Source organism: Crocodylus porosus, unplaced genomic scaffold (assembly GCF_001723895.1).
Source record: "Crocodylus porosus isolate Cpor-Errol unplaced genomic scaffold, CroPor_comp1, whole genome shotgun sequence".
In the NCBI taxonomy this organism is placed as follows: domain Eukaryota; kingdom Metazoa; phylum Chordata; order Crocodylia; family Crocodylidae; genus Crocodylus; species Crocodylus porosus.
The window spans coordinates 109,455,342-109,474,237 of NW_017728947.1; the positions used below are offsets into that span (position 1 = coordinate 109,455,342).

The following is an 18,896-nucleotide window of genomic DNA, read 5'->3' on the forward strand; positions in this document are numbered from 1 at the left end:
AACTGTTTCTATAATGCTCTTTTCCAGGGGTGTTGCTTGGTCACGGTGTAACTTCCCTGATTTGTCCAATGTGATGACTTCTGAATTCCAGTTCAGACACTTGCCTATACCAACATCTTCCCTGCCATGTCGTGAAGATTGCATGGGAGCATTGGGGCTGAAATTTTTCTTTTGCTTGCTATTTTTGTGCTAAGTTTATTTGACCCCCAAACCTATAATAAGCCTCCTGGATCCCCACTTTCCCACCTGGAACTCTTAGTATTGCTCTCTCGTTCCCCGGACCCAGTCCCTAATTCTGTTAGCTTTTCCAGTCTTTTTGTGTGTCTCATATCTGTGGGTATTTCTTAGATTCATAAATGCTATGAATATCTGCTAGGATCAGAAAAGACCTCAACAGATCATCGAATCCGACCCCCTGCTTGGGCAGAAAAGAGCGCTGGGGTCAGCTGATCCCAACCAGATGCCTGTCCAGGCATTTCATATCCATATGCAGTGATTCCAGTTGTCACAAGTGCTGGTGCCTTCATTCCCTTCCACTTTATTAAGCACCCCTTCCCCACCACCGCCACACCTGGAATAACTGAAGCTAATCCAGAGGATCTCTGGATTTTGTCCTGTTCTCATTCTTGCAGCAATTTTTGACAAGTTTAATGGCTGTGCATCTCTGCCCTTCTTGACGGGATCTTGTGGATTTCATCACTGACCTCCGGCAGCTCTCTGACAAAGAGAGGAATGGAAGTAGGCTGTAGCTAATGAAAGTTTATGCCTTTCTGATGAGCGAGTTAATCTTTAAAGGTTCCTCCCTGACTTCAGACTAGCGTGATTAATGACCTCTCTTTTCTGCAATCTCACTTGGATGATAGTGTTCACTATCTATAGTCTAATCACAGAGCTGGTACCCAATGCCTAATCCCAAGTCTCACACTTATTGTAAGACCTTGGTTAAGTCACTGGGCCAACAATTTCAGAAGCACCCCTTCTTTTCAGTGTCTTGAATGTTAGGTATTCAGCTTGACCTTTGGGGTCTGATCTCCAGAAGGGGTGAGCTCCTACCGAGTCCAGCTGGACTTGAGTGCTCAGGATTTAAAGTCTGGCCCAGAGAGTCCTGTATGAGGCAGCCCCCAAAATTAGTTGGCAACTTCTTCTTTAGTAGCTCTGCCTGTGTTCCCCAGTGTGTACTATAGGGGTAAAACATCACCATGGGATATTGAGAGTTAATGCTCGTCACGCTGTTTTGGAAAAGAAGAGTGCTTTGCAAAGCCTGAGGGCTAAAGGGAGTGTCACCCGAGTATCCTGAAATGAAAAACAGTCTCTCCCTATGGCTGGGTGCATAGTGAATGAGAAGCCTCCTGCTGAACTGTTTCAATGACTGGTTATCTAAGCAGAGGGAAAACAAATTCCCCTTATCTTCCCCAGCTCCCTGAAAGCAAATCTCTGTAATTAATTATATTCCATTGTTATAATTCCCAAACCTAAGCTGGCTTCCCCAGGGGTATAAAACCAGACCTGAATACAGGCAAGAGAAGGGAGATAGCCAAAAAAAATAAGCCATTTCTTTAGACTTGAATATTAGAGCCTGGTAGAAAACCTGGTCATGACCATTGCAGCCTGACGCAAACTTTCTTGGCAGAAGGCAATATTTTTATCCACGTGATAGATAGGGTGATTCTCTTGCGATGGAGATCTCTGCATGTTCCCTGGCTCAGGTATAATAGTGTAAGTTGTCAGTATTTCAATGTACAGCTATCCTTATTCACCCTGATTCAGCCTGTTGGAGGGTAGGGGGCAGGGGGACCAGCATCGCTTTCATTGCAAGTAAAGTAATGCTTAAGGCTTGGAGCTTGTAAACTCGTAAGCATAACGTTCTGGTGCTTCTCTTCTCTTCCTCCCCACCACCCTTATTCCTTTGTGGCTAAATGTTCCCCAGGAAATGCTAGCTACCTTTTACGCCATGTAAGAATTTATTTGTACTGCAGCGGCACCTTGGAATCCAAGGATTTCATTGTGGTTATTGCTGCATAAACACATGTTTCATACAAATAAATTTCCTGACTTAGAGTTTGTAATCCAACCTGATACTTAGATGGTATCTTCTTACTGTAGCAGTGATGACAGTTAACCATTGGAAGAAAGTACCAAGAGGAAGGGCGACTTTGCCATCTCTGGCTGTGTCCTCTCCAAATCCAGGATTAGATGCTTTTGGGATGACAGTTCGATTCAACAGAAGTTATTAGGCTCCATTCAGGAATACTCATATGACATTTTCTGACCTCTGTTTATACAGGAGGTCAGACTAGATGATCTAACAGTCCTTTCTGACCTTAAAAATCTGTTTAGTCTTATGAGAGAGTTGCAACATCTAAACTTCCTGCCTGCAATTGTGTTTAAAGCATAGCACTGGAGATTGGGCTTAGGGCAATCAACTGGATCTCAGGTTAACACTGAACCTTTGTCATGTGTGACAGATTCTGGGTAAATGTGCAAATGCAATGATGAGACTGTGCTGTAGACGCAGCGGGCCCATTCTGAAACCCTCTAGTTTAAGAAGATGTTGGGAAGTGGCCTGTTGATGATGATGTTTCCCATTCGGTAAGGATTCAGCAGCGTTCCAGAGGCGGCTTGTGCAGTTTGCCTCTCCCAGCTAACCTTCCCTTCCTGAGTCTGTGTTTCTTACAAGTCACTGGGCTTGCCTTTCTAGCATGCAAATGATCCAACTGCAGTGTTTTATGTTTCATGCGTAGTAATTATGAATCCCAGTAGCTCTGGAGCTGGAGCCAATCAAAAAATACCTTGCCTTGTTTGCCATATGTCTGGGTTAAATACTGAAGCAGAAATAAATCTTTGCCCTTGGTCTGCCATTCAGATTTGCCTCAACTGATGTTTTATGTAAACTGTACCTTTTGAATGCCAGGCATTCTTTTTAGAAATGGTCTCCTTTGATTTTTTTTTTTTAATTATTATTATTATTTTAGGTCCAAATCATAGCTTGCATATATTTATAGTTTTCAGAAATAAAACAGAGTATTAAACGTTGAAAAGAGTTTGAAAATCTGAAACAAAAGAAGAGATCTTGAGTTCTGATATAGGGGCACAGCTGCGGGGCTCTGGAGCATGGCAGTACATGGCTTTGCTGCTCATTCACTGCACGGCGTTGTACAAAATGGCTTAACGTCCCAGTGCCCGCAGTTTTCCCTTCTGTAAAAAGGGTGGAGCATGGCACTAATATCCTTCTTTAAAAAAAAAACAAAAACCCTATACATTTGCCTTTCTTCCCTATTGACACATTTTCTTTTGGGAGACTTCCAATTGGAAGAGAAGCATTGTGCCTGGTGTCGGATATTTTTCTAAAAAAAACCCCAAAAAAACTATCGATTCCGACATCCTGCAGATGGTTAACCATATAGCTGTCAGATAGGAGGGGATGATGAGAGTGATTTCACAGCTACCAAATCTCATCCAGTGGCATTTCTTAAACCTGAAATGCCCAAGCTCTGGCTTTAGGTTGGGATACCAGTGTAATTGCACGGCCCCAGGATGATGTTCTCCATATATTTAAAAAAGAAAAAAAAAATAGATTTTTAAAAACATCTTCCTACTGTGTGTAAGGTCAAGCTCTTATTCTGAGGGCAGGTCACGAGTCTTGGCTAAAGCCAACTGTAAGGGAGCGTTGGTGACTCTTGCTACTCTGGATTTGGCCTTGGAAATGTAAAGGCCTTCAGGAACAGGTTCCTCTGAACTATTTCTACTGATCACGTGGCGCAAGTAGGACTTTTTAGAGTGCCAGTGTGTTGAGTCTTAATTGCACTTCTGTCATAGAGCTGAAGGTGCTTTTGCCCTTCTAGTTAAGAGGTAACAGGAGCAGCATAGAGTAGAGTAACTGGCATAAAAGCAACTGTGTGCATCTTGGGGCATCTCCGAAAGAGTGGGATAGACGAGGACTCTGAGGGATTGGTTCAGTTTTTTTAGCTCTGTGAATTGTAGGAATAGCAGCATCCCATGCCCTTGCTTGACAGCCATTGCCCATGGATAACTTCTTGCTTCAGCTAGAGCTGAACAGAGATTATGACCCCCAGAGAACAAATGCATCTTTTTAATTAGCACAGCAGTCAAGATTGCTAGAATTGTAAATGTCAGATTGAAACAAATATTTGGCACGGAAACGTGAATATTTTTTTGCAAGTTGTATATGTGGGTGGCTTCGCGTCTGTCTCTTCTCGGTAGAGCTGCACCCAGTTTGACAGAGTCCTTTTTTTAGCGTTTTACTGTTCTCTCTTTCCGTAGGATTTAGTAGTTAGGAAGGGACACGGAGGAGCTTGGCGATGGCCCCAAGAAAAAGAAGCGGGCGAGGCATTTCCTTCATCTTCTGCTGCTTCCGAAGTAGCGACCATCCGGAGATCACCTACCGGCTTCGCAATGACAGCAACTTTGCCCTGCAGACCATGGAGCCCGCCTTGCCAATGCCCCCAGGGGAGGAGCTGGATGTCATGTTCAGCGAGCTTGTGGTGAGTGTGACTTGGGAAAACGGTAGCGTGCGGCTGTCATTGGGAGGTGGTCGGCCAGCATGGCCAAACCTGTTGGGGCTGATCCTGCTCTGGTGCAGTCCATAACAGATATTCCCCTGGCTTTTTAACAAAGAGTGGGTTGGGCCCCAGGGTTTTCAAACAGGCTCATAATGAGAAAGAATTACATGGATAGCTGCTCTGAGATGACCAGTAGAAGCTCCCGAGTCTCAAAATGCCCTACCTGCCCTGCTGATGCCCTCCGTCCTTGCACCCCCTAAGATCGGCACCCCCTGGAAACACCAGTTGCGAAACCAGAAGGGTACTTCCGGTTTTGCTGCTGGCTTGGTGACTGGCTCCTGGGGGACTACCCCACGGTTGGCGATCTGGTGCCCCCCCCACCAGACTCGGGAGGTACCAATCACCCATGAGTGTAGGCTCATCTTCTGTTTCATCAGAGTAATGGGTACCTTTGGGTCCTGTTCCTGCATGCTCCTCCTTTTTCCTTGCAGCCTTTGGGGGTGTGGCATGGTCCTAGGAGGCACGTGGCTTCTTTTAAACTGCAATTTTTGGCAGTAGGATTGAATACAATAGGCATAATTGTGGTTCTTGTGGTGATATAAAAGACTGTGTCCTGGCAGGACCCCTGTATATACCCCCAAATCGTTGCTGACTCTTGTGTTCTGATTGGAAGGAGAGAGAAATAAAAGGGGCACTGGTTTTTTTTTAGAGCTGAATAATCCTTGGGATTCCCACGCCACGTGGAAGCCTGTCCTTTCAGTAGTCTCTTTGGATGGAAAAAGTTGGGAGCCTGAAAAGTTTTTTGTAGCACAGAAATTTTGAAAATATGTTAATGTCCGAATGGACTGTTTTCAGAATTCCTGAAATGGGATTGTTGCACTGTGGTATGTTGGAAAACGGGCCCCTTTGCCTGTGGGAGAACTTCCCCAGAGGCTCAGGGACTGGATGATTTGCTGAACCTTTGGCTGCCAGGCCTGTGTGTTGCATTATCCTCCTCTTACACAAGAGCGTGGGTGCTCATGACGTCTTAAGGGGTTTCTTCTTGTAGGGAAGGACCTGCTATCTTCTCCCTCTTCCTCATGTCTTATTCTATGGACTGCTGTCAGCACTCTGCCTAGGGAAGCGTTTAGGTTCCTGGGTGGCCTCTGCTAACTGGGCAGCATGATGATAAATGGCTCTTTACTTCCTTCCACCTACATGTTGTACTATGAGCAAACACTCCTCAGTGCCAAGATTTTTCTTTTTCCACCGGCCGGCTAAGAGTGAAGCTCCTCTCGAGGAAACAGATCCTTGTAGTCCTCTTGGAGCCTGCCCGATGGCGTGGGAGTCAGCTCAGGTGTGCTCTACACTACAGAGTTTTTTGCTGATGTAACTGTCACCTACTGACATGGAAAAATGGCTCTCCCTAGCCAATGTAGCTCTGTGAGCAAAACATCTGGTCCAGATACGGTTACACTTTTGAGAGAGGGCTTCTGTCATCCCAGGAGGTTGTCATTAATCCCAACACAAAAATCTCTTCTGCCAATACACGCTTCATCTCTACAAGGCGGCTCTACTGACATAGTTGCACTGGCCTAGTATCATCCCTATCTTGTAGACAAGGCCTTAGTCAGCCACAGGAAATGAAATCCATGCTGTATGATTGGGCAGCAAATTTTAACCTACCGCCTTTGCCTGAAAGGCAAGGCAGCAATGCAGAAGCTTATAATTGAACTTTTACTTTTTTGCCCTATATAAAAAATATATCTGCAAGCAACTCTGGTTATTTTCCTCACTGGTTGAAGGTTTGCAGAATATTAAAGGTGTCAGGAGAAGTTCAAAAAGTAAACACACCTTACCAGGGCAAGGAGGGGAGTTCATGTACACGGTGGTTTTTTTGCCCGGGGGGGGGGCGGTTACCCCCTTTTTTTTACTGATTGCTCTGGTTCACCAGCTCCTTATTGCACTCTCTAACCTGTTGGAATCAAAGATTAGTTTTCAGCATTTGTTAAACGAGTTGGAAAACGTCCCGTGGTTTTTGTACGATCCCACTGTGTATAATATTTGGAACACAGACAGAAAAAACACGTGGAAGCGCTGGGCTGACTTTTTACGCTGCTGACGCCTGATTTAGAGTTTGAAATGTCTCTCTTTAAAAGCCGGGAAATCCTGGCGCTGCCGTACAGCTTGCAGCCAGGAACCACTCAGAAAAGGGCTTGTTCCGTGACGTTCACGCAGACTGTTAGAATCCACCGTGGCATCTGAGCAATGGGTTGAAATGACTCGACATACATTGAGGGAATCTGAGACTTCTCCAGCAGAAGCTGATGGAATTGATATTAGGACAAGTTTCTAACCCTTAGAGGAGTGACATTCAAGAATAGGGATACCGGGGCAAAAACCGATAACTAGTTTTAGGATAGACCTCAATACATTTATGAGTGGGATCACACGATGTGGTTGTCTGCATCAGATGGAGGCTGATGCGACTCAGGAGGTCGCTTCCAGCTCTCTGTTGCTTTTGTTGCTAGAGAGAGATGTGATGCTATCCGTTTGTGTTAGGGTAGCACTGGGAGCCCATTGTATTGAGCTGTGTACATAGGCTCCCATACAACTCAGTAGCTATTATCGGGAGAGACTCACTTCAGGACCATGTTGAAATAGAAAGCATTAGCTACCTAGGAAGCCAGCTCCGTGGGAATTGGAGGAATTCCCTCCTCCTCCTCCCAGTTTGACTCGTGCAGCCCTATGGTGATCCCTAAAGACCCCAGTGGACATCAAGGCTTCATTGGGTCTATATAGGCACATGATGAGAGAGGTCCTGCTTCCAGGGAGCTTGCAGTCTAAATGGAAGAATTGGATGAAGGGTGGGAATATTATACTGATTTTTACAGCTGAGGAGCTGAGGCACAGGGTGATCTAAGTGGCTGGTCCAAAATCACACAGGAAGGCTTTGTACAGCTAAATCCAGATCTCCTGGGTCCTAATCTAATGCCTTAATCATTAGGCCCTCTGTCCTCCTTGCTTCTTGTTATATTTCTGTGATTTTTTTATTTTTTTAGGCTGTGAACTATCACAATGAACTCTTACAAAAGTGGGATTTAAGCAGCGCACGTCTCAAATACTTAAGGCTTGAGATTAGCCTTATGAGCTGGGAGCGATGATGGTGAGGTCATGCCAGCATTTTTGTTTGAATCGTACAGCAAATACTAGCAGTTGCCAGTTCAGCCAGCTCTGCCAACTCCATTTCAGATCCTTGCTAGAGAGACAAGCTGCTTTCTTTGGGTCAGTGCTGGAATACCTTGTCTTGCCTTAAATGTGGCTGTCGTCCTGAGTGTGGAACCTGGTTGCATTCTTAACGCACAAGGGGTCAGTGACCGATTCATGAACGGTTGCACAGCGGCATTTGTCTGCTCCAAGCCTGGGTTACCCATGAGCTTGGCTTCTACATATCTTACCTGCAGGGTTTAGCTACCGTGGCTGGAAACCAGCTGACTTCAGCTGGTGCAGCTAGACTTGTCCAGCCAAACTTGCTTTATCTTTTGTGACACCAAGAACAACCTGTGCATCCTCAAACGTTCCCTTGGAAGAATGGCAGCGTAATGGTATTCTGGTCCCTTTAAACAGATGAAGATATTCTGGTCAGTGCCTGAACTTCTTGTGGATAATGCACGTCCAGCTACAAAAGAGTATCCACCAGACTCTGACCTTCCCTGGCTTAGAGAACATGAAAATGTTGTCAGGTTTCTGGGCAAGCGTTCGCTTTTTTTTAAATTTCTTCTCCCTTCCTTCCCTTTCTTTCACAGTTTGAATGACCTGGAGTCGGAGCCTTGAAGGAACATCTCTTTGGTGGGCACCAGGCCCCATCTGTGTCTCTTGTTCAGTCAGGGCTACTGCCAGCTTTAGCCATCCAAGCGTGCCAGTGTGGACATAGGCCTCTACAAAGCGAACTGTTTCGTTGGGTTTTAGCTGATGCATGCTTCACAGTTCCTTGGGAACTGTTCAAGTTGCTGAATCCATGCACATCTGGAGGATGCAGTTAGCTTTTGACTTCACTTCCAAATGTCATTCAGTCCTTTTGTACTCCAGCAAAACCACCTATGCAGCCTACCTGTCATAGAGCGGAAGTACTTGCTTTTGCTTGGTCCTGCTGCTCATTCACATGCCTAGTTGGCAATATTGGTTTCATGGATACTGCTGCTCCTCTTCCACAATTCTTACATGCTGGCTTCACACTGGAGGGGGATTGCCACATTGACGCTGGGTAAATGTAACCCTCTATTTCAACCTTCACACCAGTCCTGGAACAGAAGCAGTCATAAGCAGATTCCAGGCACTGGCCCATACGCCAGTGCCTGTTTTCCAGGAAGCATATTTTTGTCCAAATATACTGAATAAAGTGGTGATCCATGCATCTGCCATAGTCTTTTGAGAGAAGCTATTACACCTGTTCTGTAACGATCCAGCACTACTTCAAAGGTTAAACTCCATCTAGGTTACATGTAACAGCATTGTTAGGTTACACCTGTGCTAACGATACTTTCCATGTTGTGCCAACATCTAGTCTCTTCATCAGATGAGTAAAAGATTCCCTTGCAGCCGCCAGTCCCAGCTGCTGCTCTGAGGTTTCCTACAGAATACTGTGTGGTTGCTATGGCATGGCACCCTGTCCCTTTAAGGAGTGTTACACACACCCCTTGACTAAATTGATGACCGCAAAGAAGCTTTAAATGCCTTTAAACTCAAATTGAGACATGGACATCATCTGGAACAGAGTACAGGAGGCCTAGTGACTCCTAGCTCACTCAAATAACTAGATCAGGTTCTCCAGAGTATTCCCTATTCCCTGTTGTAAAAGGCAGTGAAGAAGCCAGGGAGATTAACTTAACTGTAACTTTATGATAATAGTGACTTAGTTCATTTATGGATAGATGAAGATTTCATAGACATTAGGGCTAGAAGGGACCTTGCAAGATCATTGGGTCCAGTCCCCCTGCCCCAGGGGCAGGAAGTCAGCTGGGGTCAAATGATCCCAGCAAGGTAAACATCCCAGCATTTCTTAAAAGTGTCCAAAGTAGGTGCTTGCTAAGGCTGTGCAAAATTGCACCCAGCGTTTCATTTCAAAGCTGTTTCGATGCATTTTGAGCTCAAAACAGTGAAATTGAAATGAAACAAAAGCCTTCCAAACAAAACAAGGGAACTCTAAATATTTCAAAATGTTTCAAGTTTTGAAGCCAGGTTTACTGGCTTCGGCACCAGTCCCAGCTGGCAGTACCCAACTCCTCTTATTTGGCAGGCAGATCGGGGGCTGCTGGGGCTGTGCCAGAGTCCTCCCAGGGGTACGTGCCCCTGATCTGCCTGCCAGATGCACAGCCCGCACCCAGCACCGGGAAACCAGTCGTCTTAGCGCCAGTCCCAGCGAGCAGCACCTGGCTCCTCTCATCCGGCAGGCAGATCAGGGGCTCGCCTGCAACCCCAGGAGGGCTGCAGGGGCTGTGCCAGAGTCCTCCTGGGGGCACGTACTCCTGATGACAGGAGCCACGTGCCACCACCTGGGACCAGTGGCAGCAGCGATCTTCCCGTTGCTGGGTGCGGGCTGCACCCAGTGCCGGTTTGTCATCCGGCAGGCAAATTCATAGTTTCATGGTTTCTAGGGTCGGAAGGGACCTGAGTAGATCATCTAGTTTGACCCCCTGCCATGGTAGGAAAGAGTACCAGGGTAAAATGACCCCAGCAAGGTGTACATCTAGTCAAATTGGGGGCACGCACTCCTGGAAGGACTCTGGCACAGCCCCCCCGGGGGGTGCAGGTGAACCCCCAATTTGCCTGCCTGCCATTTTATGATTCCCCATTATACCTTATGCGTGAAATGGTGAAACAGCGTTAAAACAGCGAAACGGTTGCAGTGAAACAAAACGGAGCAGGGATTTCGCAATGATGCACTGTTCCATCGGAGCAGAAGTCGAAGCGGAGTGATGCTGTTTCGCTCGGCCCTAGAGCTTGCACCACCTCTGGGGGGAGCCTAGTCCAGGTTCTAGGGACTCGGACAGTAAAGAAGTTGTTCCTTGTGTCCAGTCTAAAACGATCTTCCAGGAGTTTGTGACCATTAGACCTTGTCTTCCCTTGGGGTGTCGTGGCAAGCAGACACTCTCCCAAGATTAAACCGATGCTTTCTCCCACAGCAAAATAAACTACAGCTGTTCAGTGTGTGGCTACTACAACATATGCGTATACAGTTTTATTAATAATAATGCCAGGTGAATTTGGATATAGAGACCCTATCTGCCTTGCTAGTAACATGGGCCATTTGATGGCCCGAAGAACAACTTGTTGGCTGTAATCGTTCAATGGGGGATGCACCCCCAGGCCTTAGTGAAGGCAGGACGTGATGGTGTGAGCCGCTGTGGCTGTACCGAGCAAAAGGCAATCCCTGCACAGGGGCCCGCATGCTGGAGATGAGCAAGGCTTGTTCCTGTTGATGGCATTTTGGCTTCCCATTCACAAGGGGCCAAGAGGCAGCTGGTGTGAAGGGTTTGGGTGAGAGAACAATAAGGTGGTGATCAGTCTGGATCTCATCACACAGGTTACCAGATATCCAAGCTATCTCCTGATACAGGTCCAACCCTCTTGGTTCTCTTAGACTTGTTTGAGGCAGTGGAACTGGCCCTCCCTCCCAACCAGGGTGCTGGTCCCTTTTAACCTGTTCTCCGCTATCTGTCTGCTCCCCACTCCTGCGTATAAAAGCGGGGTCAGATACTTTCTCCACAGAATCGGGTTACAGCAACCCTATCGTGCCATAAATAAAAGAGCAAGATGAGTCTTGTCTAACTGCCAGGCTCTTTATATGAGCCGGATGACCTAGGACTGCTTTGTTTCCCATTGGGTTACCTTGGGCATGAATGAAACCACGTTCTGCGTAGCGTCGAATCTCTTCCATTGTGTTTAGTTTAGAAGTGCTTGTCCGGGCACCGCATCCTTCTCTGTGCCTTGTGTTCCTGAAGGCGTGGAGAGGTTCCTAACACGGATAACAGTGCCTATGGTGTAAAGCAGGCAGGCTACAGCACACATGCCCCGGGGAGCTTGTGGCATGTGGCAGGTACAGGAAGGAGTGGGGAACACAGTGCCAGATAGGGCAGGGAACAGAAAGCAGAGCAGGAGATCAGTGGCACTGTGGGAGGGAATGGGGTATACCTTATGGCATGCCTGCCGTAAAGGTTGGCCCCCAGTAGTGTAAGGCATCTTACTAACAAAAGTGAGGCACTGGAATAACAACTGACTTGCCTCCACAAAATGCTCTGTCCCTTCCTTCTCTCAAAACCAAGCCCTGCATCAAGTAGACCAGAGGGGGCCAATCTTTTTTTGGCAGGTGTGCCACAAATTAGCATGGCACCCTGCCTGAATGCCGCTCCGATCCCTTTCCCTGACCTGATCTGCTGCTCAGCTTTCTGCTCCCTGCCATTGCTGCTGTGCTGCCTGTCCTCTCTGTGCTCTGCTGCGTGCCGCAGACAGATAGCCCATGCCATTTGTGACACCTGTGCCATAGGTTGGCCACCCTTGAAGTAGACTTCTTTGTAGGAGGTGAGATGAGTGCTACATGGGGCTCTTCCAAAATGCTGGAGTGATAACGAAGAGTTGCATTTGAAAACCAGTGAGTCTCATGTTCTTAAGCCACTTAGGATTTGATGAAAATTGCCCCCATCATTCCCTGCAAGACCAGCCAACATCACTGTGAGGTCAGCCAGGAGTTGTCATCCTTTCTCCCTCACTTTTCATATCCATGAAGACTGAAATGCCCTGGGCAGGGATCCTCGGGTAGACCAGAGCCCTTCATACACCGAGAGCAGTGAATGGGTAGTGCTCCAAATTATTTGTGACTGATCTAAGTGGGGATCTGGCAGAGGGAAGATGTTCCCATGTGTGCACTCAAACACTGTGATTTATGTCCCCCCCCGCCCCGTGACGCTGAAGTTCAAACATTTCTCTATTCACGTTTATGAAGCAATTGGAATTTGAGATTCTGTTTAGCAATAAAAAAAAACTTCTTGTAGTTTATAGTGCTCATGGCTCTGTGTGAATTTACTTCACATCTGATGCACATTGGTGGAACATTTTTTTTCTTTGGGTCTCCTGTGATTTGTGTGAGAGAGCATCCAAAATCCATTGAGATTAGCTGTTTAAAAGAGAGAATGCCGAGTTAATCTCATTTATGTAGGGCTCTGGCTAGTGCACAGGATGTGTGGATAAGATGCTATAGAAATCACTTTATTGCTCTTCCTATGGAACAAATGTATAATCTCTGTATTTAATCCTGGTATTTCACCCAGCTTTATATACACTGTATGGATAAGCCTGTGAATGCTCATTCAGTGGGGGCCACCACTGAAGTGAATGTTCTCTGCACTTTAACGAGCCTGCCACGTGATGACTTCCGCTCTTCGCAGCCCAGGTTTTATTACAGCGGTTTTATTTGCATCAGCAGCTCTGCGTCCATCATACGGATTTCCATTATCTGTCTACAAAAGTATTGTGCAAGGGGGTGTCTGCTTGGCTTTGGACTTCCTGTTCTAACCTATACAGATGACTTCCATGAAGCGGATGAGAGAGCGAACAAATCTTATGTGACAGATCTTAACCACGTCATTTTCTGCACCGGTGGAAAGTACTTGGATGCCATAGTGATGAGGGAAGCCCAGGAACCTATAGAGAATAGACTGGAGTCTTTTCCCATCCAAACCTAATCATAGACTTGTTGAAAACATCATGTAAATGTTGACCCTGGAGCCAGGAGCCTCTAACTAAGCATGGAAAAACAGTTGAAGCTTTGCTTTTGAAATAATATGCTAGCTGCAGCTTCACTGGGAACCTAGAGATTTACCAAATCAATAATTCATGGGGTTTTTTTCTCTGTGGAATCTGAGAATGGCAGCCTTCCCTCCCAGCTGCTAGCCTGTAAGCACTTAGTTATTTGGTGTTTAGCTTTTTAGCTCTCAGGAGTGATACAGCAACATGCATAGTGATGCTTGTAAATTAATAGTTTGGGAAAGTGTACACGAGCAATCCATTAACTTCACAAAGCATTTAGGGCGCTGTTTAGAACTCAAGCTTGGTGGTGGAAATAACGTGGCAATTAGGAGGAGGTGGTACACTGTAAACGCTGTGGGCGTTCATAGCAGTGTCAAGTGAGGAATTAATTTATTACTAGAGATCATGAGTGAAATTTGTTGGGTTTTCTTCCTCCCCCCTCCCCAAACACACACATTAAATGGCTTCGCTCTTTGGTTTCTGCTGCAAAGCAGAAGAGCATGTGGATTTTTGTCCCTACAAATAACATGCTGCCCAGAGGCATGGCAAAGCTTCTGCATTGCAAGTTCATGTGCAAATTGAGGCTAAGGGTGGAATTGCTACTCTTTTTTTTTTTTTGCATCTGGTCACTGCGCCATGGAGACCTGTTACATGGGCTTCAGGATCCCTTGGAGTTTAAAGGAGCTCTAAAAGAGCTAATTTGATTCTAAAATGCCCAATATTTTCCCAAAGCAGAACATGAATGTACTTCTTATAAGCGTGCTTGTGTGGTAAGTTGAGTTTGGAGGCTGCGGACTCTGGCTAGGGACAGATGTTACACGAGAGGTGGGCAATTATTTTGGGTGGAGGGCCGCTTACTGAGTTTTGGCAAGCCATCGAGGGTCACATGACAGGCAGCCCAGGGCAGATAAATATTAATTTTCTAAATTTTTTAGAGGCCCCATGGGCCAGATAGAATGGCTTGGTGGTCCGCATTTAGCCCACGGGCCACATTTTGCCCACCCCACATTACACACAAAGTGGTATAAGTGACAAGAAATTGGTTCAAATCTCTAACGCAACAGAAGTTCAGTGCACATGAACTGCTTTCAAAATGGCTGAAACCAGTTTAAGATCAACCTGTTTGGATATAGTATCAGACTTAACTGATTCAGATTAAATCGGTTTATGGAATTTCTGTCCCATATCCCCTCCAGATTCAAGTTAACTTGCAGTCGGCCAACATCCCAGGATGCTTTGCACCTCCCCTGCAAATCCTGCCTTGTAGGGTAAGCTGTTTGTTTCAGCTGAGCAGGGAAGCATGCTCTAGCACCACCCCCCCCACCACCCCAGCTTCTGCCCTGCATCACTGCAGGCATGTGGCTGCATTTCTGGAATCAAAAGTGAATGCCTGTTCACTTGCTTATCAGTTCAATCTACGCAGTTTAGACTAACCAGAGAAGACTGAATTGATTCAGCCTCAGGCTTTTTGACTGTCTGTACTTAGCCTTTTTTAACCCAACTCCTGTTTGTGGAACTAGCAACCTAGAGGCTAGCCCTGCTGCATCAGTACTAGTGCATATGTGGGCACCTTGTCGGAAAGCACAACTTAAGTCACCAGCAAGCCAACTACTGTTTGCAGAACTAGGGCTGTGACTGGTGTCCTGGCAACACTGATCAATGGCAACAAAAATAACTTTGAGCGGGAAACTCTTTCCACTTTGATTGGCCTATCCTTTGCTGCAATCTTTATCACCTTCTCAAGGTAGAGGAAGAAAAAAAGTAAGATCCATCAGGGTCTTGATGCCTGTTGGGCTGGTGTGTTCCAGGCATGCCAGTGTCTGTAGTCAGTGCTGGACTTGGCAGATGCCTTAGACTCCCCCCTCCTGGACCAGGTACCCATTTATAGCTGGGTCAGCTGGGAGCAGCCTTTTGGCTTGTTGAATTTGCAAGAAACCTTAACTGCTCTGCCAGTCCATACTTTCTCAAGGGAGAAGGATCAAGACTGTTTTTGTTGAATTATGGGAGTGTCAAAAGTCCCCAGGCATTAGACACAGCACATACCTATGGTAAGAGATGGGAGTGAGATAAAGTGAATTGACCAAGTCAGTCTTGGTTCGTTACAGCTGGGGCAGATCAGGGCTCAACCCCAGTTAGTGGTAATTGGGCCATCCCTCAGAGATAAGCCCTGTCCACACTGGCTGTATAAGCTTAAATTAGACAGCAGAGAGCTGGCCCAGCAACAGACCTCCTTGCTGTGTCTTGGACCTTCTTGGGACTCCCAAACCTGACTCTGTGCTCTAGACCCCTGGCTTGTGACTCTTGCCTGTGTTTGCTTGTTCTTATTCTTGTATTTGGATCTCCCAGTCTGGATCAGCTGCTTGGCGTGACTGGGACCTCACCCTTGACCATGGCCATGGCCATCAGCTTGCTATCCTGGGCTAGGACTGATATTAGACTTGACCTTGGCTTACACTCTAGTAAACCCCAACCTAGCATAATCTGCTCAGATTGACCATTTACAGCCTAATCAACCCTTCCACCGAGGTCATACAGGAAGTCTGTAGCAGAGGCCAAATTAAACCTGCATCTCCAGAGTCCCATTCCAGCACCATAGTCACAAGACCATCCTTTCTCTTAAAGGTAAAATTGCTTCTTATATTGGAGGAAGGAATATTATGGTCTCAAGTTGCAGCAAGGGAAGTTTAGATTGGATGCTAAAAGAAAAGTTACTGCTAAAAGAGAGTAGTAAATCACTGGGACAGGTTACCCAGAGAAGTGATGGAATCTCTATCCTTGGAGGTTTTTAAGACCAAAGGGAACCAAGCTTTGGCTGGGATGATCTAGTTGCCCCTGCTTTGAGCAGGGGGTTGGACTAGATGAGCTCCTGAGGTCCTTCTACCCTTAATTTTTCTATGATTCTACAATTCTGAGGAATAATCTATTAACATGGTGTGTTAGGTTGACTATGTGACTCACACAGGTCACTTTAATACAGTTGTCTAATTTCAACTCATTCAAAGGAGCTGGGTGTCTTGCACTGGTTCTTTCTAGCTTGCCGAGTCAGTGATAGGGATCCGTGATTACTGCATTTGTTTGCCTGTGATTACTGCATTTGTTTGCCTGTATTTCAGTCTGTTAATTGTTGCATGATAACCCAGTACTTGTTTTCATCACCTTCTGTTTAATGCCACCTCTGATAATCCCTTAAACATATGTTTTGACAGGTAGCTGTCTGATATCAGAGTCACACACCTACTCATCTAAGAAATAAGAATTTGTTGCCCCCACACATTCTGCAGCCTGGAATAAAATAATACACGGAGGAACAGTATCACAGCAGAATCATTTGGGTAATTGCAATATCTGTTCCTGCTATTAAAACAGCACAAAGCATCCCATTGTTATAATGCTTGCCCAGTTCTAAACTGTAATTTTGTGAAGGATTGCATTATAACATGGTGTGGAACTGAGCTATAGGTACAGGGAAGATGACAAAATGCTGCTAAGATGGGAAAATAGCAAAAATGTTCTGCCTTTATTATGTGCCTTCCACCCTGAACCTCATAAAAGAAGATGATACATAGACAGGGGATGTCTGGATAGTCTCTAAATAATGATTCAGACTCCTGAGGGGAGAGTCCAGGCTTAAATCCTTCTCCAACCACAAGCACTTCGGTACTGGCCAAGGGTGGAGATAGAATACTGGTCTGGATGTACCATGCGTCACATCTAGCGTGGCTATTCCTGTCCCTAACTTGGTTAGTGTTGCACTAAATTCTTCGTGAGCTAGTGTAAGGGGTTCAGGGAAGAACAAGTGAAATTTGGGGGTTTGCTTTTCTGGTAGGAGGAGGTAACCTGAGCAGGAAGCAATTTTACTAGAGAAATCCCTGTTTAATTTCCTCAAGGCAGCTTGCAGGTTTGCAGGAAATAGCATGAAGGGGGAGGCTTTGATTTTTAACTTTGCCTCCATTACATTCCCTTCGGCTCAGTCTCACTGGACAGTACAGAAAACACTAGATAATCTCTCCGTGTCATGAGAGGGACAGTCTTGTAATACCCTGGACCTTAAGGCTAAGTACAGACAGTCAAAAAGCTCGAGGCTGAATTGATTCAGTCTTTGCAGGTTAGTCCAAGCTGCACAGATGAAATTGAAACAGAAGTAAATGTACGCTTACCTTTGATACAGGAAACACAGCCACATGTCTGCAGTGGCTCAGGCCAGAAGCCAGGCAGTGCTAGAGTTTGGCTCTCTGGCTATGTTTATTTCTTCTTCCTGCTGCCCCCAAGGTCTCTGGGAGTCCAAAATCACAACAGCAGGACTCTGCAGGGTTGCTCATCACTTCCTTTTTCTGCTTCCAGGTGTCTGTGGGATTTGTAGCCCAGATTTTTAGCCAGCAGTAAGTTTGAGCAGGGGAAGGGAAGGGGGGGGGTTTAACCCCTCCCCCAACCCCAGATTGCAGCTGGGGTTTACCTTATTGGGGGCAGTCTCCTCCTTCCTCCCCTGCAGACTGGGCTGCATCCCCAGTTGGCCTTGCCCTCTCCACCCTCCCCCACCCCCTTGTCAGCCAGCCCTCATTGCTCCAGCTAGGCAGCAGAGGGACGGGGCCAGCCCTGCTCTCGGGAGCTGACAGCACAGCCTAGCCCAGGGTTGGAAAGCATGCTGGGGTGGGGGGGGACTCTGATTTAACATGAACCGGGAAGGGGTCTGGGGCAGAAGGTTCATAAACTGGTTTGACCCAAACCAGTTAAGTCTGATACTACATTCAACCCAGGTTTTTATTAAACCAGTTTCAAAATGGCTTAAACTTGTTTATATGCACAGGGCTTCCGTTCTGTTACAGGTTTAAGCCAGTTTCTGATCACTTAAGGTGGTTTATATGTAACTTCTCTCCCTAGCCGGAGAGAGCCTTGCTCAGTGCCTGCCTTCAGCTCAGGGGGGCTGAAGCTTGGAGATCTTAATTTTCCTTTGTTAATGGTACTCGGAGCTGAACAATAGGACTGTGCATAATGGCAGCGTTCCATTTCAACCAGTGTTTCAGCATTTTGACAGAACAGCATTTTGTTTTGAATTTTGTTTTCATTTGAAATAGCTGTTCCGTTTTGTTCCGTTGAAATGGTCAAAACGGCAAAACTGTTTCAACATTTCACCCATAGGCTATAATAAGGAAGGACAAAACAGCCTATAACCTTGTCATTTTTGGCTTGATTTGGATGAAACGTGCAGGGATGGTAGCCCCTTCTAAGGGCATAAAGCCTGCCAAGTTTCAAGGAGATAGGTGTAGGGGATTTGGGGAAAAATTCTTGAAAGCAAAACTCATGTCGTGTATGTGTTAAGCCACAGTGGGTTCAAAACTGCAGGCCTGCTGGCCCCTGCTGAGGCCACAAAGCCTGCCAGCTGTCAAGGAGATAGGTGCAGGGGCTTCTCAGTTCTGGGGCCCTGCACCTCTAGCTACTGACAGGCAAAACTCATGACAAGGGTGCTTGTACTAGCTAGCTACTGTGTTACGCAATCTATCATGATTCACTCGGGGACCAGCCCAATACACAGTAGCTAGCTAGTATAACAAGTTAATGAGCAAGGATTAACACCTACAAAACCACAGACTAAGGAAA

The 18,896-nt window shown here is 46.3% G+C and overlaps 1 protein-coding gene across 2 annotated transcripts in view; it reads left to right on the top strand.

The window, feature by feature from the left end:
* DAAM1 (dishevelled associated activator of morphogenesis 1) overlaps window positions 1–18,896 on the top strand; it is a 170,703-nt gene that overhangs the window by 61,644 nt on the left and 90,163 nt on the right. For both annotated transcript variants that reach the window (XM_019550908.1, XM_019550909.1), the window contains exon 2: window positions 4,282–4,502. In XM_019550908.1, the coding sequence (XP_019406453.1) occupies window positions 4,320–4,502 (183 nt within the window). In that variant the 5' untranslated portion in view covers window positions 4,282–4,319. The remainder of the gene's footprint in view (window positions 1–4,281; window positions 4,503–18,896) is intronic.